Raw genomic sequence first — 22,864 nt, forward strand, 5'->3', positions numbered from 1 at the left:
GGACCACCTCTTTCTGTGATGTATGTATGATGTTTTGGGGGGTGGTCTTGAGCTACAGGATAGTAGGCAATCTCAAAAGTCTATACAGTATCAGAGCTTGCACACCAATGTCCTGGTTTCTTCTCCTCCCTCCCTGCGTGGGGGACCCTGTTGCAACAGTTTAATAAAGACCATGCTTACTAGCTGCTTTGCTTCTCAATATTCTCTGATGGGCCTGTGTTATTCTCTCCTACCGACAGAGAACCTATGGTACTTAAGGACTCTATACGGGCTCTTAGATACCCCATAAGGGAAAGGGAGCAGTATTTTTCTATCATCAGTAAAATGCATCAAAGTCAGTTTAAACAAAACAGTGGATAAGTTAGGGTTGCTTGGATAAGGGCATAATTTAGGAAACAAAGGGATCAAGGATCTTTGTTGTTCTTAAGTGGTTTACATTGGCACAAGTATTGCAGTTTTGCCAAACAAAATAAGGTTAGGGTTAGGGTGTGTGTGTGTGTGTGTGTGTGTGTGTGTGTGTATATATATATATATATCGCCATCAACGTTGGTATCTGTTGATGTGACACAGGAAATCAGAGTAGGATCTTGTGCAGTTTCCCCCTAAAGCAGCACTAATTGATAGCTTTAGAGCTGAGAGATTATCTTCGGCTTTTTCAACACTGTAGTACACAGGTGTTTCACGTAAATTTAAAGGATCTAGTTTACAGAGATATCTGTAGAGTTAATGCAGGATAGCCTCTTATTGAGAACTTGAGGAGCATGCTGATCAGAAAACAAGTTCTGATTTTTAGACCCTACCAGCTTCTGCAGATTTTACTTTCCAGCGAGAGGACAATTGCACAAAATTGCTTTGCGTTCTTGGTTCACTGCTTTTACAGAAGCATGAGGGTACCGTATTTTTTGCTCTATAAGACTCACTTTTTCCCTCCTAAAAAGTAAGGGGAAATGTGTGTGCGTCTTATGGAGCGAATGGAGGCTGCACAGCTATCACAGAAGCCAGAACAGCAAGAGGGATTGCTGCTTTCACTGCGCAGCGATCCCTCTTGCTGTTCTGGCTCCTGAGATTCAGAATTTTTTTTTTCTTGTTTTCCTCCAAAAACTAGGTGCGTCTTGTGGTCTGGTGCGTCTTATACAGCGAAAAATACGGGTAAGTGATATGAGGGTATAATAATAATAATAATAATAATAATAATAATAATAATAATAGTTTAAAAAAGGTTTGTCACAGCATGGGAGAACTGAGAGACACACAGCTTCTGTTAAGGTAAAAATGACACGCCCTTTGCTCAGATATATTTGTGGTGTATGTGTGTTTTTTGGGATGTAAAGAGCACAGGCTGAGGATGAATGGCACTTGGCTTGTGTGGGGACCAGGTGGAGCAAGACACTCAGACCTTGAAAGATGCTTTTTTAGTACTGCATCCATATTTTTGAGGCACTTTTACATAATCTCACTGAAGCCAAGCATTTTAGCACTTCATTACCATTACCTCCTCAACTCAGGAATTTATAAATCTTTCCCATATGAATAAGTTTGGTTATTTTTTTTATTTAAAAAATGCTTTTTCTTCAGTTAGTTTCTAGGGCAGTCTTCTGTGTCCGACAAGAAAAACATTTTGTTTACTTCACTGATAGGAATATCTCTTAATGCAGGGATAGCGTCCTCTTGTGGTTTTTTCCATTTCTGATTTTTTGCGTAGTGGTCTGTAGAAAATGTAAGGAAAAATAAGATACATCATGTTTTGGTCATACTTAAGAAAATACTTTTTCACAAGGAAGTAGTTTTACAGCAAGATATATTAATGATTCCTCTAATAAGCCAGCACATCTATTTCCAAAACCTTGCAGTCCACCATACAAAATCAGCACACAGCTTTACCATGTGAGTCCCAGAGACTAAGGAATGACCTGTATATTCAGAAAAAGTGGGATAATCCTTTGGGGACTGTACTACTTCAAAATGCAGGCCGTGGGGTGGATAATTTAATGTTTTGCTTCCACTAAGTGTAGCCTAAGATAGTCATCTTTCCAAGATGGTAGCTTCTGCAAGGAAGGACTTTTTTTAAAAGGTAGGGAAACCATTCAACACTTCTTTCCGTAAGAACCCAATTGCCATTTAAACCACGCCTTCCAAAAGGCTGGTTGAAATCCCACAAATTAATTGCATGCAAGGCAGAAAACTTAAAAGCTCCTTTTGTGCCGGGTTTTCCTGGCATAGAAAGAGCTTTTCATCTCTCTGACTTGCTTACCAAACTCTGGGATGCTCTCATGTGGGCTTCCCGGATCTTGTGTGGAGACACAAGATGCAACTATACTGTATTGAAGCCACCTTTGGAAGTTCACCTCCAAGTGTCCCCACCATCAGAGGTAAGGTGGATGATTAAAACCTTCTCAGTAGCAGCACCTCATTTGTGGAATTTCTATCCCACAGAGGTCTACCTGGAACCAACACTACAATCCTTTTGCTTTTATTCTCCCTGGCTTTTAAATCTCACCCTCTTAACACGGTATTTAATTTCATTTATTTTTTAAACAAGCCTGGATGCTCTCCTGAAGGGTGGAATCTATCTATCTATCTATCTATCTATCTATCTATCTATCTATCATCTAAATTAAACTAAGATTGTGATTTGGTTTTGCTGTTTTAGGTTTTAACATCCACAGTTCTAGTATTCGTGTTTAAATTTGTTTTCTTGTATGAAATTGTTATATGCTGGTGCTTTGAGCTGCCTTGAAGAACTGTGGAAAGCCAGGACATAAAATGTTTAATACCAGAAATGATTCCCCACTCGCATTTTCAAGTAGGCCAGTAACATGCCATTTCCCTCAGTATATAGCAACTCTATGATGGGCAAAGTAGGAAAGGTATCATGTGATATATCGTAATCTATTGATTGAATGCAGAAACTCTTGAGTTAATTCAGTGGAAAGCCTTTTATCTATATGTCAAGCAGCATGTGTTGATGAGAGTAATTTCTTACAAATGCAAATGACAAAAAGCATACTGATGATAAAACTTACTCTACAAGTACAGTGGTGCCTCGCAAGACGAACGCCTCGCAAAACGAAAAACTCGCAAGACGAAAGAGTTTTCCGTTTCTGAGTCGTTCCGCAAGACGAATTTCCCTATGGCTTGCTTTGCAAGAAGAAAGCCCATAGGGAAATCTCCGGGGACCTCTTTTAAATGCTGGCGGTGGGGAGCAAAGCCTTTCGCCCCCCTCCGGCCTTCAGAAGAGGTCCAGGAAGGCTGGCAGGGGCCGAAAGGCTTTGCTCCCCACCGCCAGCATTTTAAAAGCGGTCCAGGATAGCAGGGAAGCGCGCTGCGCTTTCCTGCTATCCCGGACCGCTTTTAAAATGCTGGCCGTCGGGAGCAAAGACTTTCGCCCACCGCCGGCCTTCAGAAGAGGTCCTGGAGTCTTTGCTCCCCCCTGCCTGCCTTCCCGGGATAGCGGAGAAGCGCAGCCGGACGGCTTTTGAAGACAGGCAGGGGGGAGCAAAGACTTTCGCCCACCGCCTGCCTTCAGAAGACCTCCGCTGTCCCGGGGGCTTTTAAAATGCTGGGGGTTGGCAGCGAAGCCCTCCTGACCCCGGAGCTTGCGGGGCGGGAGGTGGGGAGAAGGGCTTTTCTTCCCACCGCCTGCCTTCAGAACAGCCTTCTGAAGGCTGGCGGTGGGAAGAAAAGCCCTTGTCCCCCCCCCCAGCCTTCAGAAGAGGTTGGGGGACAGACTGTCCCCGGACCTGGTCTGAAGGCGGTTTCCATAGGAACACATTGATTGATTTTCAATGCATTCCTATGGGAAACCGTGCTTCGCAAGACGAAAAACTCGCAAGAAGAAAAAACTTGCGGAACGAATTAATTTCGTCTTGCGAGGTACCACTGTACATGCATGTACGAACCAGACCCATGGGTAGATATTTTAAACTATAATAAAGTATAGGTGCAGGTTGTTTGAAGAGGGGGCTACAAGTTGCAGGATCACATCCATTTCAGTATTGCCCACAAGATGTTTGTATGCCCATGGAAATCTTGATGCTTTTATTAACTCTTTTGCACATCTATTGTAGGGTAATACCGTTTTGACCAAAGTTTTCTCTTTTTTATAATGTTCTGATTTCCTTTCTGGTCTTTTAGGTGTGTGTTTTTACACTGTCCTTTGAAAACTGTTGTGGGGGATCAGGAGAAGGTGTGGTCAACCATGCAATACCTATTCAGCCCCAGTGCTCACAAGTCCCACAATAAAAACAAGTACAGTCGTACCTTGGAAGTCAAACGGAACCCTTTCAACTTCCAAAATGTTCAAAAACCAAAGCACGGCTTTTAATTGGCTGCAGTAAACTCCTGCAGCCAATCAGAAGCTGCAGAACCCCCGTGAGACGTTTGGCTTCCAAAAATAGTTTGCACAGTCACTTCCAGGTTTGCGACGTTTGAGAATTAAGCTGTTCGAAAACCAAGACACGACTGTATTGTGAGTAGCTAAAAATAGTATTATGAGTGTATTACTTGCAGTCCTTGTCAGCATCCTTACCTGTAATGGTGTGTGTGGAATTCAGTGGAGCAGTACTGATCATGTTAATACCAAAGAGGAGTACATAGGCTATTCCCACGCTAACTAAAAGGTAGACAGGCAAAGCGACAGCCCAGAACCTATGAAATGGAGGTAAAAACAGTTACCTTAAGTAGAGTTGTATACACAAGGAAACACACAGCAGAAATTATTTCAAGCACTAAATGAAGTAAGGTCACATTTCAAAGATGATGGTGTAGTGCTGGAGAAAATGGTACAGCAAAGAGCAACCAAAATGACTGAGGCTGGAGCAGTTTCCCTGTGGGGCAAGTTTGGTGCCTTTTAATTTTGTAAACAAGTCAAAAGGGGCAGAGGACAGGATAGAAATTTTAAAAATTAACAAGTGTTGGTATCTAATGGCAATCATACTCTTGAGTAGGTCTACCGATTTCGGTGGTTCTGTTCAGAGCATGACTTAGTTAGATAACACCCAAACAGTAGAGCAAGAGTTCCCAAAATGGTTCTCCATCTCTCATCACACAAGAGCGACTTGATTAAGAATGGTTAATCTATGGAGTTTGCCGGCACAGGATGTGGCAATTTTCATGTTCTTGGAAGGCCTTTTTTAAAAAAAGCTTAGACAAATGTAATGAGAACAAGGACATTAATATCTCTTAGCCTTGATGGCTACAGGAAATCATTTCAAAAACATACTGCCTCTGAATATCAGGTGCTTGGGACAGTCTATTTTTGGGGAAGGGTGAAATGCATGCCTTCATGCTCTGCTATGACAGGCTTTCCAGAAGCCTCTGACTAGCCATGGATGTGTCCCCTGCTGGAGACTAGTGCTGGAAAAGGGAGCAACAGCAACCCCCCCCCCACGATTCTCAGCTTTCTTTTTTTTAAAGTATGTTTCCAGTATTTGTATAACTTGAGATACAAGGCAAAATGTACAGAAACATTTATTCTCTATTTAACTGAGGTCGACCGACATGAAAGACATTTAGTGTGAAAAATTATTCAAACCTACTTTTGAGGCCAGTATGTTAACCCCCATGAGAACAGCCAGGATTCAGGTATATAGGCCCAGACAAGGTACAGTACTGCATAAAACAAGGAGGAAGAAAAGTCAATGGCTGCTGTGATATGATCTCCTACAACAAAGTAGCCAAGCTTGCATCTATGGCCTGGCTGTCACTGGAAAGACTGTTATTGCTGGTTATGAGATTCCGATCTGGCTAATATCTATCTGGATGAAAGACCACTACAGTTCTGCAATAGACTTACTTCAAGTAAAAATGAATAGGGTTAGGTTCTTGTGCAGAGAAGGGGGAAGTCTATCAGACATCACTGGCCACAGCAGCTTCCAACAGTGAAGAGCCAAAGTTATTCAATTGGCTGCATGACAAGACAAGTCCAAAGGATTGCATGTTTTAGAACAATAAGAATATTGGTCAAGTGCTTTCAAATGAAGGCAAAGTACAACACATAAAACTGAGGATTCAGAAGAATCCTGTTCCTTTAGATTCTGTGCATGACTACCTGGATGCAATTCCCACAGATTTGAATGCAGTCCTAGGCTCACTTATCTGGGAATAAGTCATAATAAAATCAATGAGCTTTACCTTTACAGTACAATCTTATATGTGGCTCCTGAAGAGCTCTAGCAACCCTTGCAGAGTCTCAACCCAGCAAGCCTAATTGGTCATGATGCCTAAGCACTTTTGTTTTCAGTATTGACATCCTCCTTACCATCACACTTTAAAGTCTTGGAACTATGAAAGGGTGTTAAGTGGTTGATTATAAGGTGAAATAATAGGTTGATAGTGAAATAACCAGGTTGCCCAAGGTGTCTTCTTGGATTGCAGTCACAAGTGTGGAAAGAGGATTGGGCTAAAATGAGTTACTGAACAAAGAAATATACTTACTAAATAGGAACTGGGATCCTAAATACAGAACAAAGCCATATATAGCTCTTTCTGGCAATGGGGCCGGTGAGTTTTCAACCATGTTGCTATCTTCTATACATCTATTTAGGAAGGGGGAAAGACCATTAGTGTTTTGTTGTGTTAGCATTCTACCTCCATCAACAACAAGGCACTGCTCTCAAATAAATTTCCCCACCAGCTGAAGAAGTGAAACTGTGGAAAACACAGTAAAACTTGTAAGTATACAAGAGATACAAACTAGGCATCACTCCTGCTTTGGTTGGATGCAAGATGGCAAGTTACAAAAAACACTTCATCAGAAATATGAAAAGTTAGCTTACTCTCAGCTGCATCCAGGGCAATATTGATTACGAATTCAAATACTTCAATTTATGCTAATGTGCAATTACAAATCATTTAGCACTTCCAAACACCTAATAGTCCCCACCAAAAGGGGACTATGAACAGTTTTAACAGCTTCATGTTCTCTTATCATTCATTCAACTTTGTATTAAAAACCAACAACTTTCTAAGCTAATTATGATAAGTGTTTTCTACAACCACAAAGTGGGTTTCTTTTTTGGGGGTGGGGGGAGAATATAAGGCAGACCTGCAGTGAATAAAGACTACAGTACATGCATCTCCGTATAAAGGCAACTGGAAGTTACTATTTTTTAATTTATATCGTCCCTGTCCTTCAAAGAGCTCAGGGAGCATATATGGTTTTCTCACCCCTCCTTTTCTTTTCTTGAAAAATATTTTCACAACAATCCTGTAGGGCAGGTTAAGCTCAGAGAGAACGACTGCCTTAGACACGAGTCAAACACTTGGATCATCGAGCTAATCGCTGTCACCATTGCCTTGCAGAGGATTCCCAGGGTTTCGAGCAGGATTATTCCCACCCCTGCATACAGATGCTGGGGAACGGAACCTGGAAACTTCCTCATGCAAAGCAAGCGAGATATGGGCACTCCCGAATTTGAACCTGGTCCCCAAACCTAGTGCTAACTCTCTAATCACCGCACTACACCTAAAAGCAGGCATGGTGTTGTTTAAAAATACTGCTGTAAAATATTCGCCGCCCCTTCCCAGTTAAAAATCCGCCCTGATCTGATCAATCTCTATCGATGCCTGGATTGGATTTCCGAGAGAGAGAAAAAGCCCCCTTCAAAACACACCTAGGATTGCAACTGTCTGGTTAAACTGCCCTCGCAGACATCCACCCACCCCAATCCATCATTTCAACCGACTGCAGGCGTCGATGGTCCCATGGACTCCGGCACAGTCCCGGTTTGCTGTTTCTCCCCCTTAGCGAACCCGTCAGATGGAAACTCGCCAAATTCAGCCGGAAGTTGGGCATGCGTGTGAGTCAGCCCACAACTTCAGCCAGGAGAGATTAGAGATGCTCCACAACCCTTCGCACAACTGCGCCGCAGCCCCTTAGCCTTCCTGGTCCGCAATTTGAACCATCTTTCGGCTCTCCCTTCCGATGTAAAGGGGTGCGGGCTCCCTATAGATATGCCAAAGGGAGGCAGCGGCGCCATTCTGAGCCCGCTTAGGGAATCACAGTTAATGGCGGTTTTCATTTTTTTTTTTACCGGAAATGGAAGCTGTGCGATGCTAACCTTTTCTATCTCTATGCTTCGAATAAGAGACTCGTTGATGGCCCCGTTGCGGATGTTAAGTCACCTCCGGGTTAGCAAGCTGTTTGTGTGGGCATCTAGCACTACTGTGTTTGGTTTTTTAAAAAGGTCCCTACGCTTATTTCTGCCCACAAGTCGGCTCTAACTGAATTCTCACTGTTTGTACTCTTGGCACTTCATTTCCCAACCTCGCTGCTTTTACACACGCACGCCTTATTTGCATCGGATGAAGCCTTCAAAAGTTCATACCATAAAAGTGTTAGTCTTTAATATGCCCTTTGTAGTTCGAGGCACATGAATTGCAAAGGTAGTCGTGTTGCTCCATATGAAAAGCATTCAGAATCCACAGTTGGACAATATTTAAAATGGGCTCAATAAAAATGTGACCTAAGTGTGTCGAGATGGAGCCTCCATATTTTTAAGAGTATAAACTAATTTCATGTCTACAACATTAGCCCATTCTTTGGTTCTTTCTGCATTTTTACTTGTCCCCCTTACCCCTTGCTTTGTGCAACATCTTGCCTGAGGAAGAATTCTGGAGTGTTTGGAGGCTTGTCACCTTTTTGTGATATTTGGGTTGGTCCCAACTGTGGATTTTAAGTTGAGGTTGGATGCCCTTTTGCGGGGCTGAGTGTGCCACTCTTCAGCATAGCCACTTCTCATACATTCAGTACGGAGAAGAACATTGGCGTTGGCAGTGTTATTTTTGAAACATTTAAACACAAACATAAACATTTTGCACACAAAACAGTACATACAAAATTATACCTGAGTTCATTAAGTGCATCTTCCCTGTGTTTTGTTGCTGTGGGTACCCTGTAGACTGAGCTATAATTCTGATTTTCTGTGGGCCTGAGCAGAGAAAAGTATGTTTCAGAAGGAACCGAAACTCAAGATTTCAGGAACTACAGCCAATTCCATCAGATAAAGGAAGCATTCTCTCGAGTAATATTTATACACCTAGCGCTGATGGGGTTGAAACCTGGGTTACAGGAAATTAAATGCAAACAGCTCAAATCTCGCTGATTGCAAAGATACAGACACATAAGCTTAGGATAGTTATTAAAAATGCCATGTCACGCTTCTGATGAAGTGGCCCGCAGTCCACGAAAGCTTATGCCATAATAATTATGCAAGCCTTTTTTGCTGCAACACGGCTAACCCTCCCGCAAATCGTTAAAAGGAACCAAGGAATTCCACCCCCAGGGAATGGGATCGTCCCTCCATTTCCCCGAAAGTCTACGGGGTTGCAATTCCGGCCTGTTTCTCGCTCTATGGCAGGAGAGCAGCGGAAAGGAAACCGAAGCGTCGCCTGTGGGTTTTCCTGCGTATTGCTTGGGGAGGGAAGAGCAGAGCAGCACGTCAGCGCTTGCGAGCGGGCGGAGCGAGTGGAGGTGGCTGCTCGGAGCAGAAGCCAAGCGGCGGAGGCGGCGCGGAAGCTGCGCAAAGACTCGCCTGTCTGTCTGCCCGGTGAGAGAGGTACGGCCGGTGCGCGCGGAGAGTGGGTGGAGGCGTGGGGGTTTTGCTTGGGAATCCGCGTGGCCCAGCCTCCTGGCCGGCCTGCCTGCCTGGCCGCTGCTCCACAGTCTCTTGGGCGGTTCACTTTTCTCCCATGCTGGAGCCTGGCTTTCAAACAGTGCGTGCGCGAAAGGCCCTTTTGTCCAGATTGATTACGACTAAGCCTGTGGCTGTTGTGGCCGGGGAACGTGATTTTGAAGTGCACGTCTGAATGCTGCCAGGCGATCGCTTCCTTCCAGCCACACCCGCTCCGGAATCGGGAACATTAGGCTCGTAGCAGTAGGCCTGCTGTTGGAGAGGCGCTGCAGGCTTTCCGCTCCAAAGGCGCCAAACTCTTTCCAGTCTCCTCCTCGGATGACCTGGAAGTGGACTAATAAACACTCGCCCCCCGTCGAATGCCTAAGTGCAGATTCGGAAGGGTTAACCACGCACCCCAGCCCCCACCCCCCAAGTTGAGAGTGGCACTTTTTAAACAGTTGCATTTCTGTACAGGGTCTGGGAGAGTTGGAGGCATTCTGTGTAACAATCGCATGAACCTATTTGTGCTTTAGATCCACGCCTTTGTGCCCATGGTGGTGATTTTTTGCAATGTGTTTCTGGGGTGATGCACGATTTGATTATGGTTTGGGGTAGGCCTTGTTTAAAAGCCTTATCTTCTTTTGGATCTGTGCCTTTGTGCATAGGGTTGTGAATTTTAAGTGTTGTTTTTTTTTAAATAAACATTACAGGAAGTTCCTAATACTATTGTGTGTCCATCATTATATATGCCAGGGCCAGCTTCTTAAAATAAATTCCTTTGATGTGCAGATGTTTTGGTTATGAGCTTCCTAGTTTTGTTGGGCAGTTTTGTGCAACTTTATATTGGAGTGAGTTATTTGCATGTGTAAAATTCCCCCAAACTCCATGTAATTTCTGTTAGTTTTAATGGATTTATTACTTTTTTCCCTAAAGCCCCCCAACAACGAACAATATATTACTATAAAAGAAGTACAGTATACAGTTAAAAGTACAATTTCTTCCATTTTAAATTTGAGAAAATTCAAATTTACAACATAAGGCCTTTGGGCTGATTGATGTTTCCTCTTTTGATAATTTTCTTCATCTTTTTAAAAAGCATTTGTGGCCCAATCAAATGGAGGTAGAAACAATATGCATTGTTTTGTGTTGGTGATTCAGAGGGTTCTGTTGCAGCCAGGAAGTCAGACTTGCACAACATGACTATTCATTGAGTTCAATGAGGATAACGTAGACTGAGACTTCTTCATAATCAGTTCATGAATTAGGTTTTCTGCTGTGCACCCAAACCACTATGTGTGAATTAGACAAATGAATGTTTGGAAAAACATATACAGTATAGGCCCGTGCTGCTGCCAACCAATATTGGCAGCTTCCTGTCAAGTGTACCCTCAGTTAGAATACCTGGGTTTTCTGTCAATGAATATTCAGGAAAGCCTGTAATGTGTGAATTGCTGGAGAGTGAAAAACTTGTGTGCTGCTGCCAGTGCTATATGTTAGCTTGAAGGAAGGAGGAAATGACAGAGACAACCAGAGATCAGAAAAGGAGACCAGAGTTTAGCTTTTCTGGTTAAAGAAAGGTAACCAAAATATACATTTAAAAAGGAGCTGATAGAATAAACTAGGGGGTCACCAACATTATTATTATTTATTAAATTTGTATACCACCCCTCACCCACAGATCTCAGGTGACCATAGAAGCTTATGTTCTGTTCAGTGGTCTCTTCCCCTTCTGCTAAAGTTCAGCTAGAATGAAGCATTCTGTTGTTTCCAGCAGAATAGATAGTGGTGTGTTGCAGGGTATGTGTAATGCCCATACCGTTTCCCTGATTTGCAAATGTGACTACAGGCCTCAAGAGGTTGGCGACTACTGGAATAAACCAGTCTACCAATAGTACTAAAACAACCAAACAATGGAGATTGAAATGTTAAGAGCAGAAATGTTGCATCCAGTTAAAACTTAGGCCTCTCCCCCAAATGCTCAGTGAAACACCAAACTCTTAACTCTATGCCTGCGTCTACCAATAGTACTAAAACAAACCAAACAATGGAGATTGAAATGTTAAGAGCAGAAACACTGCATCCAATTAAAACTTAGGCCTCTCCCCCAAATGCTCAGTGAAACACCAAACTCTTAACACTATGCCTGCGCCAGGAGGCTAAAAGCAAGGGGCCATATGGCTATCCCAGAGGAGGGAGCCCCAAAGCCTGGAGGGACTGGTCAGAAATGTCCTGCTCCACATGCCCACCAGCCTGACCTCACCAGGCATGGCGATGAAGAGTTGGACCATGGGCAGGAGTGGGAAACCTCTTGCCTGGGAGCCCAATGTGGCCCTCCTGGCATCTGTATCTGACTTAGGCCGCCCCCCCTCTCTGTAGGCCATACCCTTCACTGGCCTTGCTTACCTGGAATGTGCTGATGACTTGATTACTTGGATGAGAGTTACAGATAGGTAGCCTTGTTGGTCTGCCATGGTCAAAACAAAATAAAAAAATTCCTTCCAGTAGCACCTTAAAGACCAACTGAGTTAGTTCTAGGTATGAGCTTTCGTGTGCATGCACACTTCTTCAGATACCACTATCTGAAGAAGTGTGCATGCACACGAAAGCTCATACCTAGAACTAACTCAGTTGGTCTTTAAGGTGCTACTGGAAGGAATTTTTTTACTTGGATGAGAGACAGAGAGGGGTGCCTGGAGAATCTTCCAGCCCACTCAATATACAGAGGCAAAATTTGCTTTCTTTGCTTCATCCACTGGCCTGTGGTCGCAGGATGCTTTCCCAGAAGGGAATGTGGCTCTTAATCTGAAAAAGGCTCCCCACCGCTGGCTGTGGGGGAGGGGGAGTCTATAAATTGTTGCTGAATTTAGCCTTGATTAGATTCATAGCTTTGTTATCTAGCAGCCAGCTGTAAAGCCTTGACCTGTCACAGTTTCAGTAGGCCTTGGCTCTGTGGGCACATGCTTAGACTTCTACCTTAAATATATGGTTAGTCTTATCAGGAAGCTAAATAAATATTAGTGTTTTAAAAGGCTTGCAGAGCAGTTTTACCTCTTTTATTATTTCAGTTTAGATTTTTTACCCTCCCTTCGTTATAAGGCCCCAGGGCTTATCGTACTCCATACTTGTTATATAAACTGTGCACCATACTGACTTTGGAGTGTTCTGCAGCCTAAAATACTTGCATAGCAACAATGGGGCAGCAAAATCCAGGGAGAGAACTGCTTTCAGGATTTTTGCACAGATTGCCTCTTCTCTCTGCTTTTATTGCCAGACTACAGGAACTGGATCTGACACTCTTCCCCACCCCGCTCCTTCACCTTCTGAGCTAATCCCCCATACATACATACCAACAATCAAAACCTCTTTTGTGCTCCTCTAATCAGGCAACCCTCAGAGTTCTCATGTATTTGCCTGTAGGATTCCAGGTGAGCTGTTCTGAACATGCCTGCCTCTTGAAGTGACACAGCCACCTCCCCTTAATTCTTTGAGATTGAGAACATCTTTATTAAAAACAATTTAAAAAGGAGATTAAGAACTCAGGTGGAGAAAGATGTTCACTAGAGGAGTTGGGGGCTCCTGTCCTATTTCTAGCAACAGGAGTTGCTAATATCTGACAGGGCCTTAGTTTATGATGTAACAGAGCCAGCATTTTCCCATGAGAAAATATGCTTCTTGAGCTATCGGAGTTCAAAGCATCAAAGACTGTTATCAGGTCTGGAACTGTGCCTGGAGGCAAATGAGGAGCCAGTGTGATTGATGCATTATTGGTGCTATGCGCTCTCTGGCAGGCTCCAGGTAGCACCTTTGTTGTTGCATTTTGAACCAATTGAAGCTTTAGAGTCCTTTACGGAACATGTTGCAGTGGGCTGACCTGCATGTTTCCAATGATTGTGGCCAATGTACGTGCACACAGTGAGCTGGTAGATGATGCTGTTGGCTGTCCGGCTACCTGGCTTTCCCCAAGGTTCATATCTACTTTGAGAGAGAAAGTGTGCACACTACTAGCATAGACTGAACACCTAAACTTTAATTAGTTTTGGGAGGTGTTGTAAGAAAAATACTTCTCCCTTTTCCTTATGGGGTATCTAAGAGCCCGTATAGAGTCCTTACGTCGGTTTTCTATCGGTAGGAGAAAATAACATAGGCAAACCAGAGAATATTGAGAAGCAAAGCAGCTAGTAAGCATGATCTTTATTAAACTCTTGCAACAGGGTCTCCTGCTCACCCCACACAGGGAGGGAGGAGAAGAACCCAGAACATTGGTGTGCAAGCTCTTATACTGTATAGACTTTTGAAATTTCCTACTATCCTGTAGCTCTAGACCACCCCCCAAAACATCATAAATACATCACAGAAAGAGGTGGTCCCCAGCAGATATTTGAAAGTGTTGCATTTATCCTGTCTGCCAGGATACCTGATAATTGCCTTATCTCTGACTTCCGGGTTAGCGCGAACGGCTAATGGCGGATTCCCTCCGAGCTCCGGAGGGAATCGGCTCTGCTGAGGACGGGTCTTGCCGTGCCGGCGACACGGGGACCCTCAGAAACCGCAGGCGCGGAAGCCTGCGGACTTGGTGACTCGGTGGGCACCTTAAGCGCCCTCCCCGACCCACGAAGAGCCTTTTTAAAGGCTGCGGAGAGGGTACGGAGAGTGGCGTGGTGCTGAGAGTAGACCGCTACCTCAGTAGAGTGAAGCCGCAAGCCATGGCCGGAGAGCGCTGACTTTCTTCCCAAATTTGGACTGGATAACAAAGGACCCGTGAGTAGTGGAATTTGGACTTTAAAAATTTTATCCTGTGAATTCGGCACGATCGGGGGATGTGTTAAAGGGAAGTCCGCACCCCCTCTACTTATAGACGCTTCAAAGCAAGGAACGGAGAATTAAGGCGGAATGAATACTGTTTTGAGGATTTAAAAGTTTCTCACAAATTTGATAGAACAAGATTTTTGTGCTGGAGAGAAAGGGAATTTGGAACTTTGTGTGTATCCCCCCCAAAAAACCCGGGAGTGTCCTATTTGGGTCCCGGAGGAAGAAGTGAAAGGAGTTTGACAGCTGTCAAAGAAGCTGTCAAACGGGCGGACAAAGTAAAGAATTTTGTTATTTAATAACTCTTGGAATTAAAGTTGATACATTTGGACTGAGGCGATTGGAAACAAAGTATTGATAATAACAAAGTAACAGATTATTGGAAAAGGACTACTAAATAACTGAAAGCCCCCTAGGGGGAATTAGTGACATTACAATGGCTGCAGAGGGAAAATTACTGGCGGAGATAGAAAAAATGTTTTTTCTCGTGGGAATCCTGCAGGAGCAGAGTATGGCTCTGAGTAAAGTTTTTATGACCTTGAATTCTGAAACAAACAACTCTGCTGAATGCACAAAGGAGATGTACGATAAAAATTCTGCAGCTGAGCAGGAAGAGATGCCTTTGGAATTGACAGAGAAAAAAGAAGGAGTTCAGACACTACAAGTGGAAAATATCAACCAGAAATCTGCAGCGTCAGAGTATGAGCAAGAAGACCTTTGGATTACAGACCTGCGAAAGATGAGAAAGAAGAAGAGAGAAGCCCCTGGAGTACTTGGAATATTAAAACTAGAAAGAACAAAGCAATATGATTGGGACTTTTCTCTTGAGTATGGAAAACTAGATGGTCTTTCGCAGCAAACACTCTTCAACATTCTGAATGAAAGAAAATATGATCTGACTCTGACTGAACTCCTTCGGGGTCTTAGGACCATCAAAGAGGACTACCAATATAGCTGGCAGAGAGGGACTGACAGAGAATCAGACGCCTCGGACGTGAGGAATCCGGGCTAGAAATATTTTTTGTTTGTTTTCTGGACATTTGTCTAGGAAGGGACAGAAACCGGGGCAGGGGGGGGAGAGAATAGAATTATAAAATGTTATGTTTTGTTTTACTTGGACAATGTGACCTATAATTAATATAATAAAGGGAAAATTTGTGAAGGGGAAGTTAGATCGACCTTAAAAAAAAAAGAAATTAATGATTATAAGAGAATTGGATAGTTGAATACAGATAAACAAAAGATTTTAATTTTCAAAAGCAATGTGAATATTTTTAAGAGGTTAGGTAAGAACTTGCTGAATTAACTTTGGAATTGGGATGTAAGAGGAGGGGGTGGGGGGAAGTCAATGAAAGTGGGTAAAGAAATTTAGGGTATGTAATTGTATTTGTGTGTTTGTTTGTCTTTGTCTTTGTGTGTGTGTCTGTTGTTATAAAATGTAAAAACCCAATAAAAATTATTTTAAAAAAAAAAAGATAATTGCCTTATCTGATTGCCTTTTCTGGGTAGCCTGGCTTTGAGATGGTAAATACTTAGTTTCTGAAACTGTTATGCATATTGATAGTGTGCTCAGCTTAACAGATACTTGCCAGACTGTATTTACAAAGAAGTGTAAGCCCCTACAGTCCAAAGACAATTGGAAAGCTTTTCCCATTTCCTTCCTCCTTGCAGAGAAACATTTGAGGTCAATTTGGGAGAGTCAAAATGGCTTCAGGATTGTTCTCCTGTACTATTTCAGACACATGGTTTATATACTTATGTATGTGTTTGCCTTTTACGTTTATATATATACACACACATACATACATATATGTGTATGTATATATATATATATATGTGTGTGTGTGTATATACACACACACACACACACACACACACACACACACACACACATGACCTTAGAATTCCTATAACAGAGGATTAACAGCTGAGATAAAAATAAATAACAGGACCAATGCTCTTTTAAAAACAAAAGCTGTGAGTAGTAATGTTATGACACCCTTTTCAAAGGCAAAAGTTAATATTGATAAAGTTTTCCTGGTACTGTTACGATTATATGTAGGGACATCAACCTCGTCTGGGCCAACAATCATCTCTCTACATAAGGAAGAAGTCAGGTCAATTCCCTGAGGATGTTACAGTCTAATTACAGCTGATCTAATCCCGCTATAGTTGACTATTCTTTGGATTGCAAACTTTGGACTTGCTCTTGGGGCCTGTTATGCCTCCCATATGAACAAGTTACCAAACACAGTGTCACTTGGCTTTAAGTAAAGTTTTATGAAATCACTTCGCGTAAGGCGGGGGAGCATGTGGCCTTCCAGATGTTGTTCTACTGTAGTTCCCACCATCCCATGGCCAGACTGCCTGGGGCTAATGGGAGTTGAAGTCCAGCAACATCTGGAGTGTCTCGAGTTCTCAGTCTCTGCAGTAAGGGAATCCAATGCAAACAAGTCTTTCCATCTCTGGTACTAGTGAACGAATAGAACTTTTGTAAAGAGTAGATTAAGCCTATGGTACTATAATTATGTTAGTAGAGCTAGAGGCATGTTTGGCACTCTGATTCAGTAGTTTTGCCTGGTGATTTGAGGTGTGCTTTATCAGAAGCCTACCCCACAGGGTTGTTGTGGAGATGCTACCTTGAGCTTCTTGGAGAAAATTGTGGGATATAAATGCAATAAATAAATAAAATACTTATACTTAGAGCTGTGTCCCCAAGAGCTGAATCAAATAGTTTCAAATGTTTAGTCCCTCTTTCATTAAGATCTTTTTTGTTATTGTGGGGAAAGGTAGTTTGTGCTTTAAACCTGTATTGAAATCCCTAGGGATAACCAATATTTCAAAGGCTAATTTATTTATTTATTTATTTATTTATTTCCCCCCTTTTCATTGTTTCCTCATTTATTTATTTCTTTTTCAGGATCATGCAAAATGGCAAATCCTGAACTTGATCCAGATATTTTCAATCACATCACGTTATATGGAGCTTATGTCAGACCGTGTTGTGAACTGGTAAGCTGTGCTTGATTTTCGTGCTGCCTCCTAATATTAGCTGTAGAGGAGAGAGAGAGAGAGAGGCATAGAATCAGCTTAATTTTTTATTTCCCATATGTGCACATCTTTTGTTCGTATATCAGAAAAAGAAACACATTTGGCACCACTGATGAAAGGTTTTTTTTATTAACGTATTTGTTCATTTTTAACATGGATGACCATGGGTTAACATTGCAGCAAAGAGCTATTGGTAATGGTCTGTCAGGTGTCTTGTTCTGTCACCGTAGAAACAGGAGAGGATCATAGTCGGTACTAGGAAACAGTTAAAAAAATATATGCTGTAGACTTGTGCTTTGGGGGTAGAAGGCCTCTTCTGAAAGCCAGTCACAAGGTAACATCACTCTCTATTAAATGCTTTGAGGTGCAACATTTCACCATGGTAAACTAGTTTCTGTTTCTGAAGTTCTCTCCTGTCCCCTGCTATACATTTCAAAGGGTATTTCATACGCTAGCTCTGTGGCACTGTTCTGCCACAAACTGTTTTATGTTGGTCCATTGGAAGTCATCACCATGCTGCTGGATTAGAAGTTCTTTTCTGTCCTTCTGTAGCAAACAAAGTCCTTCTGTTTCAGAGGTGAAAACAACACTCAGCTAGTCTGTATAACATACAGCAGGCTTTTCGGAGCAAACATCCTCTTCTCAGTCTGCATTGAGAAACTGCTTGGTTAGGAGCATGCTCTGCAAAAGAGATCAGGTTTGGTTCTTGATAACTTGTTGGTAATCCTTTGAGTTGCATTCAAAACCTGTTCCTGGATGAGATGACTCACTATTGCTTACACATGAGCTGTTTTTAACTTTTGGTTCACATTATTTGTCTTCAGCACTTTAACTGTCAATATCTATGTTGTTTTGTAGGTTCGTGCAAAATTTGAAAGCTGTTCTTCAGTGAAATATAGACCAGGTACATAAACTAACAATGCAAGTTAGTAAGAAATTCTTTTTCCTATTTGGTTTGTCTGTCTATGGTTGTTTTAATGGTCCTGCATTTTGCTCTGCTGCAGAAGAATAGAATAAGATCTGATGTAGCAGTCAAGCAGTGGTGCAGATCTTCAGATTTGTAAGGCTTATTAGAGCTTAGTTTTATTTTTCCTTTCTTTTTGTTCCGCAGGTGAAATCTGTAAAATATGGTGTAGTAAACCAGTTTCTGAGCTGCACAAATATTGTGACATGATCAAAATATATACCTTTTGGCCATTTTTATTTGCGCCTGGATGTAAACACACAAAGAAATGTCTTGATTCCAGGTAAGCAGGCATTTTTCTTGTTCATTAAATGTTTACTTTGCACTCTTGTTTGAAAGCTGAAATATGGAAAACCTGTGTATGTTTTGCAGCATCAGGACAGAGAACGGTTCTAAAAGTAGAATGCTAATGTTCATTTTTTTAATGGGTCATGGGGAAATAACAATAAATTAACAAGCACAATTTTTTCCTAGATCCTCACCTTACTCTCTACTTTTTATTACATCCTGTCTTATTAAGAGTACAGGAGAACTTGAATCTCTATCACAATTCTGTGAGATTTTGGTTGGTTCTGTTAAAAGCATGACCCAACTGAATTTTTGAATCTTTTCTTATGGACCAGCATGCCTATCTTTGCTTTGTAAATTATTCAGAGTAAACACTCAGTTGGACTTACAACTGAATAGACATGCCTGTTTGACTATTGATGTCTAAATGAATTATGAGAGTCTCAAAATCTTGTTTTAATATGTGTACATAGATCTAAGTACCACCTTTATTTTGATATTTCTCATATAGTAGTAGAAAATGTCATTTAATGTGAATCTGTTTATATTTAAGTGATTGTGAAGTGGGTGAGCTCAATCTGGAGAGACTATATGAAATCGAGACATTAGAAGATGTAACTGATATAGCCAAAAAGTTTGCGGTAAGTCATTAAGAAGATTATTATTCTATATTTATACCCCGCCTTTCCCCCTGACGGGGACTCAAGGCAGCTTACAGATGAGAATAAGAACCACTAAAAACATAGAAAAAAGATAATTAAAAACCAATTAAACATTGATAGAATTTAAACTATATACATACTGAAGCCATACAAGTAGTTATAATGAAATCAGCATGGCAGCAGCCCTTTCATTAAAAACAGTCAGTTTGCGAAAGCCTGCTAGAATAAGAAAGTCTTCATCTGCTGGCGGAAGGACAATAAGGAGGCAGCCAGTCTAGTTTCTCTAGGGAGGGAGGGAGGGCCAAAGTCTAGGAGCAATCCTAGCCATGCCTAATCAGAAATAAGGCCTATTGGATTCAGTGGGGCTTTCTTCCTGGTAAGTATAGGTAGGATTGTGTAGCCTTACTCTTCAATCTCAGCTGAAGTTAGAAAACCCCTTCAGATCACTGACATGGTGTTAAATGAGTGCAGGTTAGGGTTGTTGATAAGCCTTTGCTCTTCTTCTTCTCTCCATCCTCAGGATGTTCCACGTTTCATCAATGGCATATTGAAAATTGGAGCTGAAATAGACAATGTAAGTTTGTTTTCAACTCCCGGGTTCAAATACTAGAAGCCTATGTTTACTAAGATTTATATCCTGCCTTTCATCCATCATGGAAGGCATCATACCAGTGGTTCCCAGGTGATCTCCCATCCAGCCGCTGACCCTCCTAGACCTCCTTAGAGTTAGCAGATTTATAGGAGCTGCAAGCTTGTTGTGGATCATTCATGATCCGAAATGCAATGGGGTCAGAATGATAATGTGACTTGTGGATCATGGGGAGCGAACTAAAAACTGCTGCTTGTAAAACCCAATCAGAATGATCCAATGGATGTACTGGATAACAATCCAGCATAAACAGCAGAGTTCTTGGTGTCTGCAGAAATTAATTCTTTTCGTGGAGGCTAGAGTATAACTGCAGGCCGCTGGCTTGATTCTGAATTCTTTATACTATTTAACACCCTCATGCCTGGATGGCTATATTTGTATTTAATTTTAACTTGTCGTTTTTTTAAAAGTACTTCAAATAATAGTATCTTACATATTTCTCCTTCATCTGAAATAGAGAATCTTCAATATTTATGATGCTCTTGACTGGATAAAATATGCTGATGACATCGGTATTTTACAGAAATTAGAAAAGCTTGGAAATTATTGTTGGCCTTTCCTAGAAGTTTTCTTTGCTGAATGTAAGTTATACACAATGTTACAATGAGTGGTGTATGGAAAAATGTCGTGTTCCTGTGCCTGCTTAATCTTAAACTTCGTTGTTCACAGTTGGGTAATACTTTGACTAAGACCAACCAAAAAGTCACAGAAATGGTGGCAAGCTTTTGAGTTTTGCGGAACTCTTCTACAGGTGATATGTTACACAAAGCAGGAAGCGGTGAGATGATTATAATTGGGGTTTTTAAAGGCTGTAGATTCAGTTCCAGGATAAAGCTTTCATGGAACATTATTCCTCGTGAAGAGCTCTGAGAAATCAAAAGTTTGCCATGTTTTTGTGTCTTTTTGGTTGCTCCCCCCAAAAAACGTATGGCCCAAAGGTGTTTTTTTTGTGGATCAACCTTTGTTCCATAATACTAGCTCTATAAAGGCAGCTTTTTTTGGTTTTGTTTCTCTAGTCCTAATTGAAAGTAATTTTTACAGCGTTTGTGGGTTTTGTTTTTTTGTTTTTTGAGGAAACAGCTTATTCTTCACTGGTATGATGACTCATATCCTGTCTACTACTGAGTCTGTGTTCTTTTCATTTAGACCAAGCTGAAGTTAACATATCACTACCAGTTTTACTTCAAGATAGGAAGTCAAGATCAGGAGGGATACCAAGTTAACTGGTTATTTCTGCAGTTGAAGACCAAAAAACAGCATCCTCCCAATATATACCAGTTGGCAACTTTGTGCTTGCCATGTGCCTTAAGGTTGTTTGCTGGTAAATTTATCGGCCTGGATCCAAAGTGCTCCGTGCATCAGTGAGACATTAATTCTCATGCATGGGGGATCATAGATTTCTACCACCTCCCAGATACAGTGCCAGTTGCATGCCATGTTGCTTCTTGGAGTAGCTTCTTGGGTAGCAAGAGGGGCTGCATGATTCTTTAGATCCAGGCCACACTTAAGTGAACCTGTTCTTTGAAATACCATGGATGGGGAAATGGCCAAATTTGACAGATGGGTAGGGGCACCTGCCAGTCACACAGCATTATAACATTACAAGGTTGAGAAGTAGGTAGTCCTGCCTACATGTCAGAATCTCTGGTGCTGAGCATTGGTCTGGCAAAGCGCTTCTTTCTCCCATCCCTTACCTGAAATTTACAGGCATTGCTTCACATGTGAGAAATCCCCATCATGATCAATGTATTCAGAAAATCAGGTTTCTTTCAGCGACTGGGGGGCGGGACGGGGGGAGAGGGACGAGACTTGCTTTATGCAAATCAGCTGTACGAGGGACTTCTCCCTCACCCAGCTAGCTGGCGTTTTCTTTTGTTTGTTTTCTTTGACTGTGCATGCCTGTTCCTAACATTGAACAGGTGTGTACAGTGGTGCCTCGCAAGACGAAATTAATCCGTTCCGTGAGGCTCTTCGTATAGCGGTTTTTTCGTCTTGCGAAGCAAGCCCATTGACAGCTTAGCGGATTAGCGCTATTAGTGGTTTAGTGGCTTTTAGCGGATCAGCTGATAAGCGGCTTATCAGCGGATCAGCTGATAAGCTGCTTAGGGCTTAGGAAAAGGGGGGAAAAAGGGACAAAACCCCACAGGAACTTGCAAGACATTTTCGTCTTGCGAAGCAAGCCCATAGGGAAATTCGTTTTGCGAAGCGCCTCCAAAACGGAAAACCCTTTCGTCTAGCGGGTTTTCCGTCTTGCGAGGCGTTCGTCTTGTGGGGCACCACTGTACAGCCAAATTGAGCTGGATTTAACCCCTGCTCATCAACAGTCAAGGGGGGGTGTGTCAATTTTGCTAGATTTGACTTTGAGCACCTGTTAGGAACAAGGTTCCCTTCTGGGAACAAGGATTCGACACAGAATTGAACCCCTCCTTCTCTCAAGGGACATCAGCCCATAGACAGGTGGCATGATTTGGGAGAAATTGAGTTTGTTAGTAAAAAAAAAAATCTCTTTCTGCAACTTTGAGATCTTTTTTGATTTGGAAAATAAAAATGGAAGCTTGAACTACTCACTTGGATTACACTAGTGTACATATGTGTGATATTTATATAGTTCTCAAAGGAATAATTTTGGGCAGGGAAAAGTAACTCAAGTACATGTCAGTACTATAGTTGGTAGCAGTAAACATTGTACTGTGTTTCACTTTGTAGACAAGCATCTTATAAGCAAAATTATATTGGAGGACTACAACTTAATAGAAGCATTTGAATCTCAAAACTGCGACGGTTGTATGAAGGTAAGATTTAAACAAAACGTTATATTAAAAAATCAGA

At 42.0% G+C, this 22,864-nt stretch overlaps 2 protein-coding genes across 5 annotated transcripts in view; one reads left to right on the top strand and one right to left on the bottom strand.

Moving 5' to 3' along the window:
• Positions 1–1,396: 1,396 nt before the first annotated feature.
• On the bottom strand, positions 1,397–9,670 carry PIGP (phosphatidylinositol glycan anchor biosynthesis class P). Of its 4 annotated transcripts, none has more exons than XM_081859929.1 (6): positions 9,531–9,670; positions 8,848–8,923; positions 6,437–6,537; positions 5,539–5,611; positions 4,530–4,648; positions 1,397–1,707 (listed from the first exon to the last, which is right to left on the bottom strand). In XM_081859929.1, the coding sequence occupies exons 3-6, from the start codon at positions 6,516–6,518 to the stop codon at positions 1,577–1,579; spliced, it is 405 nt and encodes a 134-aa protein (XP_081716055.1). In that variant the 5' UTR covers positions 6,519–6,537; positions 8,848–8,923; positions 9,531–9,670; the 3' UTR covers positions 1,397–1,576. The 4 variants fall into 4 exon arrangements, with proteins under 4 accessions (XP_081716055.1, XP_081716054.1, XP_081716052.1 ...); XM_081859928.1 differs by lacking the exon at positions 9,531–9,670 and adding an exon at positions 9,280–9,305 and having other exon boundaries at positions 8,848–8,931; XM_081859926.1 differs by lacking the exons at positions 8,848–8,923; positions 9,531–9,670 and adding an exon at positions 7,664–8,015.
• Positions 9,303–22,864, top strand: part of TTC3 (tetratricopeptide repeat domain 3) — a 61,388-nt gene continuing 47,826 nt past the window's right edge. The window contains exons 1-8 of the mRNA XM_081859874.1: positions 9,303–9,558; positions 17,342–17,433; positions 18,331–18,376; positions 18,584–18,719; positions 19,278–19,365; positions 19,907–19,960; positions 20,493–20,616; positions 22,742–22,827. Of these exons, the coding sequence (XP_081716000.1) occupies positions 9,354–9,558; positions 17,342–17,433; positions 18,331–18,376; positions 18,584–18,719; positions 19,278–19,365; positions 19,907–19,960; positions 20,493–20,616; positions 22,742–22,827 (831 nt within the window). The 5' untranslated portion in view covers positions 9,303–9,353. The remainder of the gene's footprint in view (positions 9,559–17,341; positions 17,434–18,330; positions 18,377–18,583; positions 18,720–19,277; positions 19,366–19,906; positions 19,961–20,492; positions 20,617–22,741; positions 22,828–22,864) is intronic.

Source organism: Podarcis erhardii (assembly GCF_964252035.2).
Source record: "Podarcis erhardii genome assembly, chromosome: 4".
NCBI lineage: Eukaryota > Metazoa > Chordata > Lepidosauria > Squamata > Lacertidae > Podarcis > Podarcis erhardii.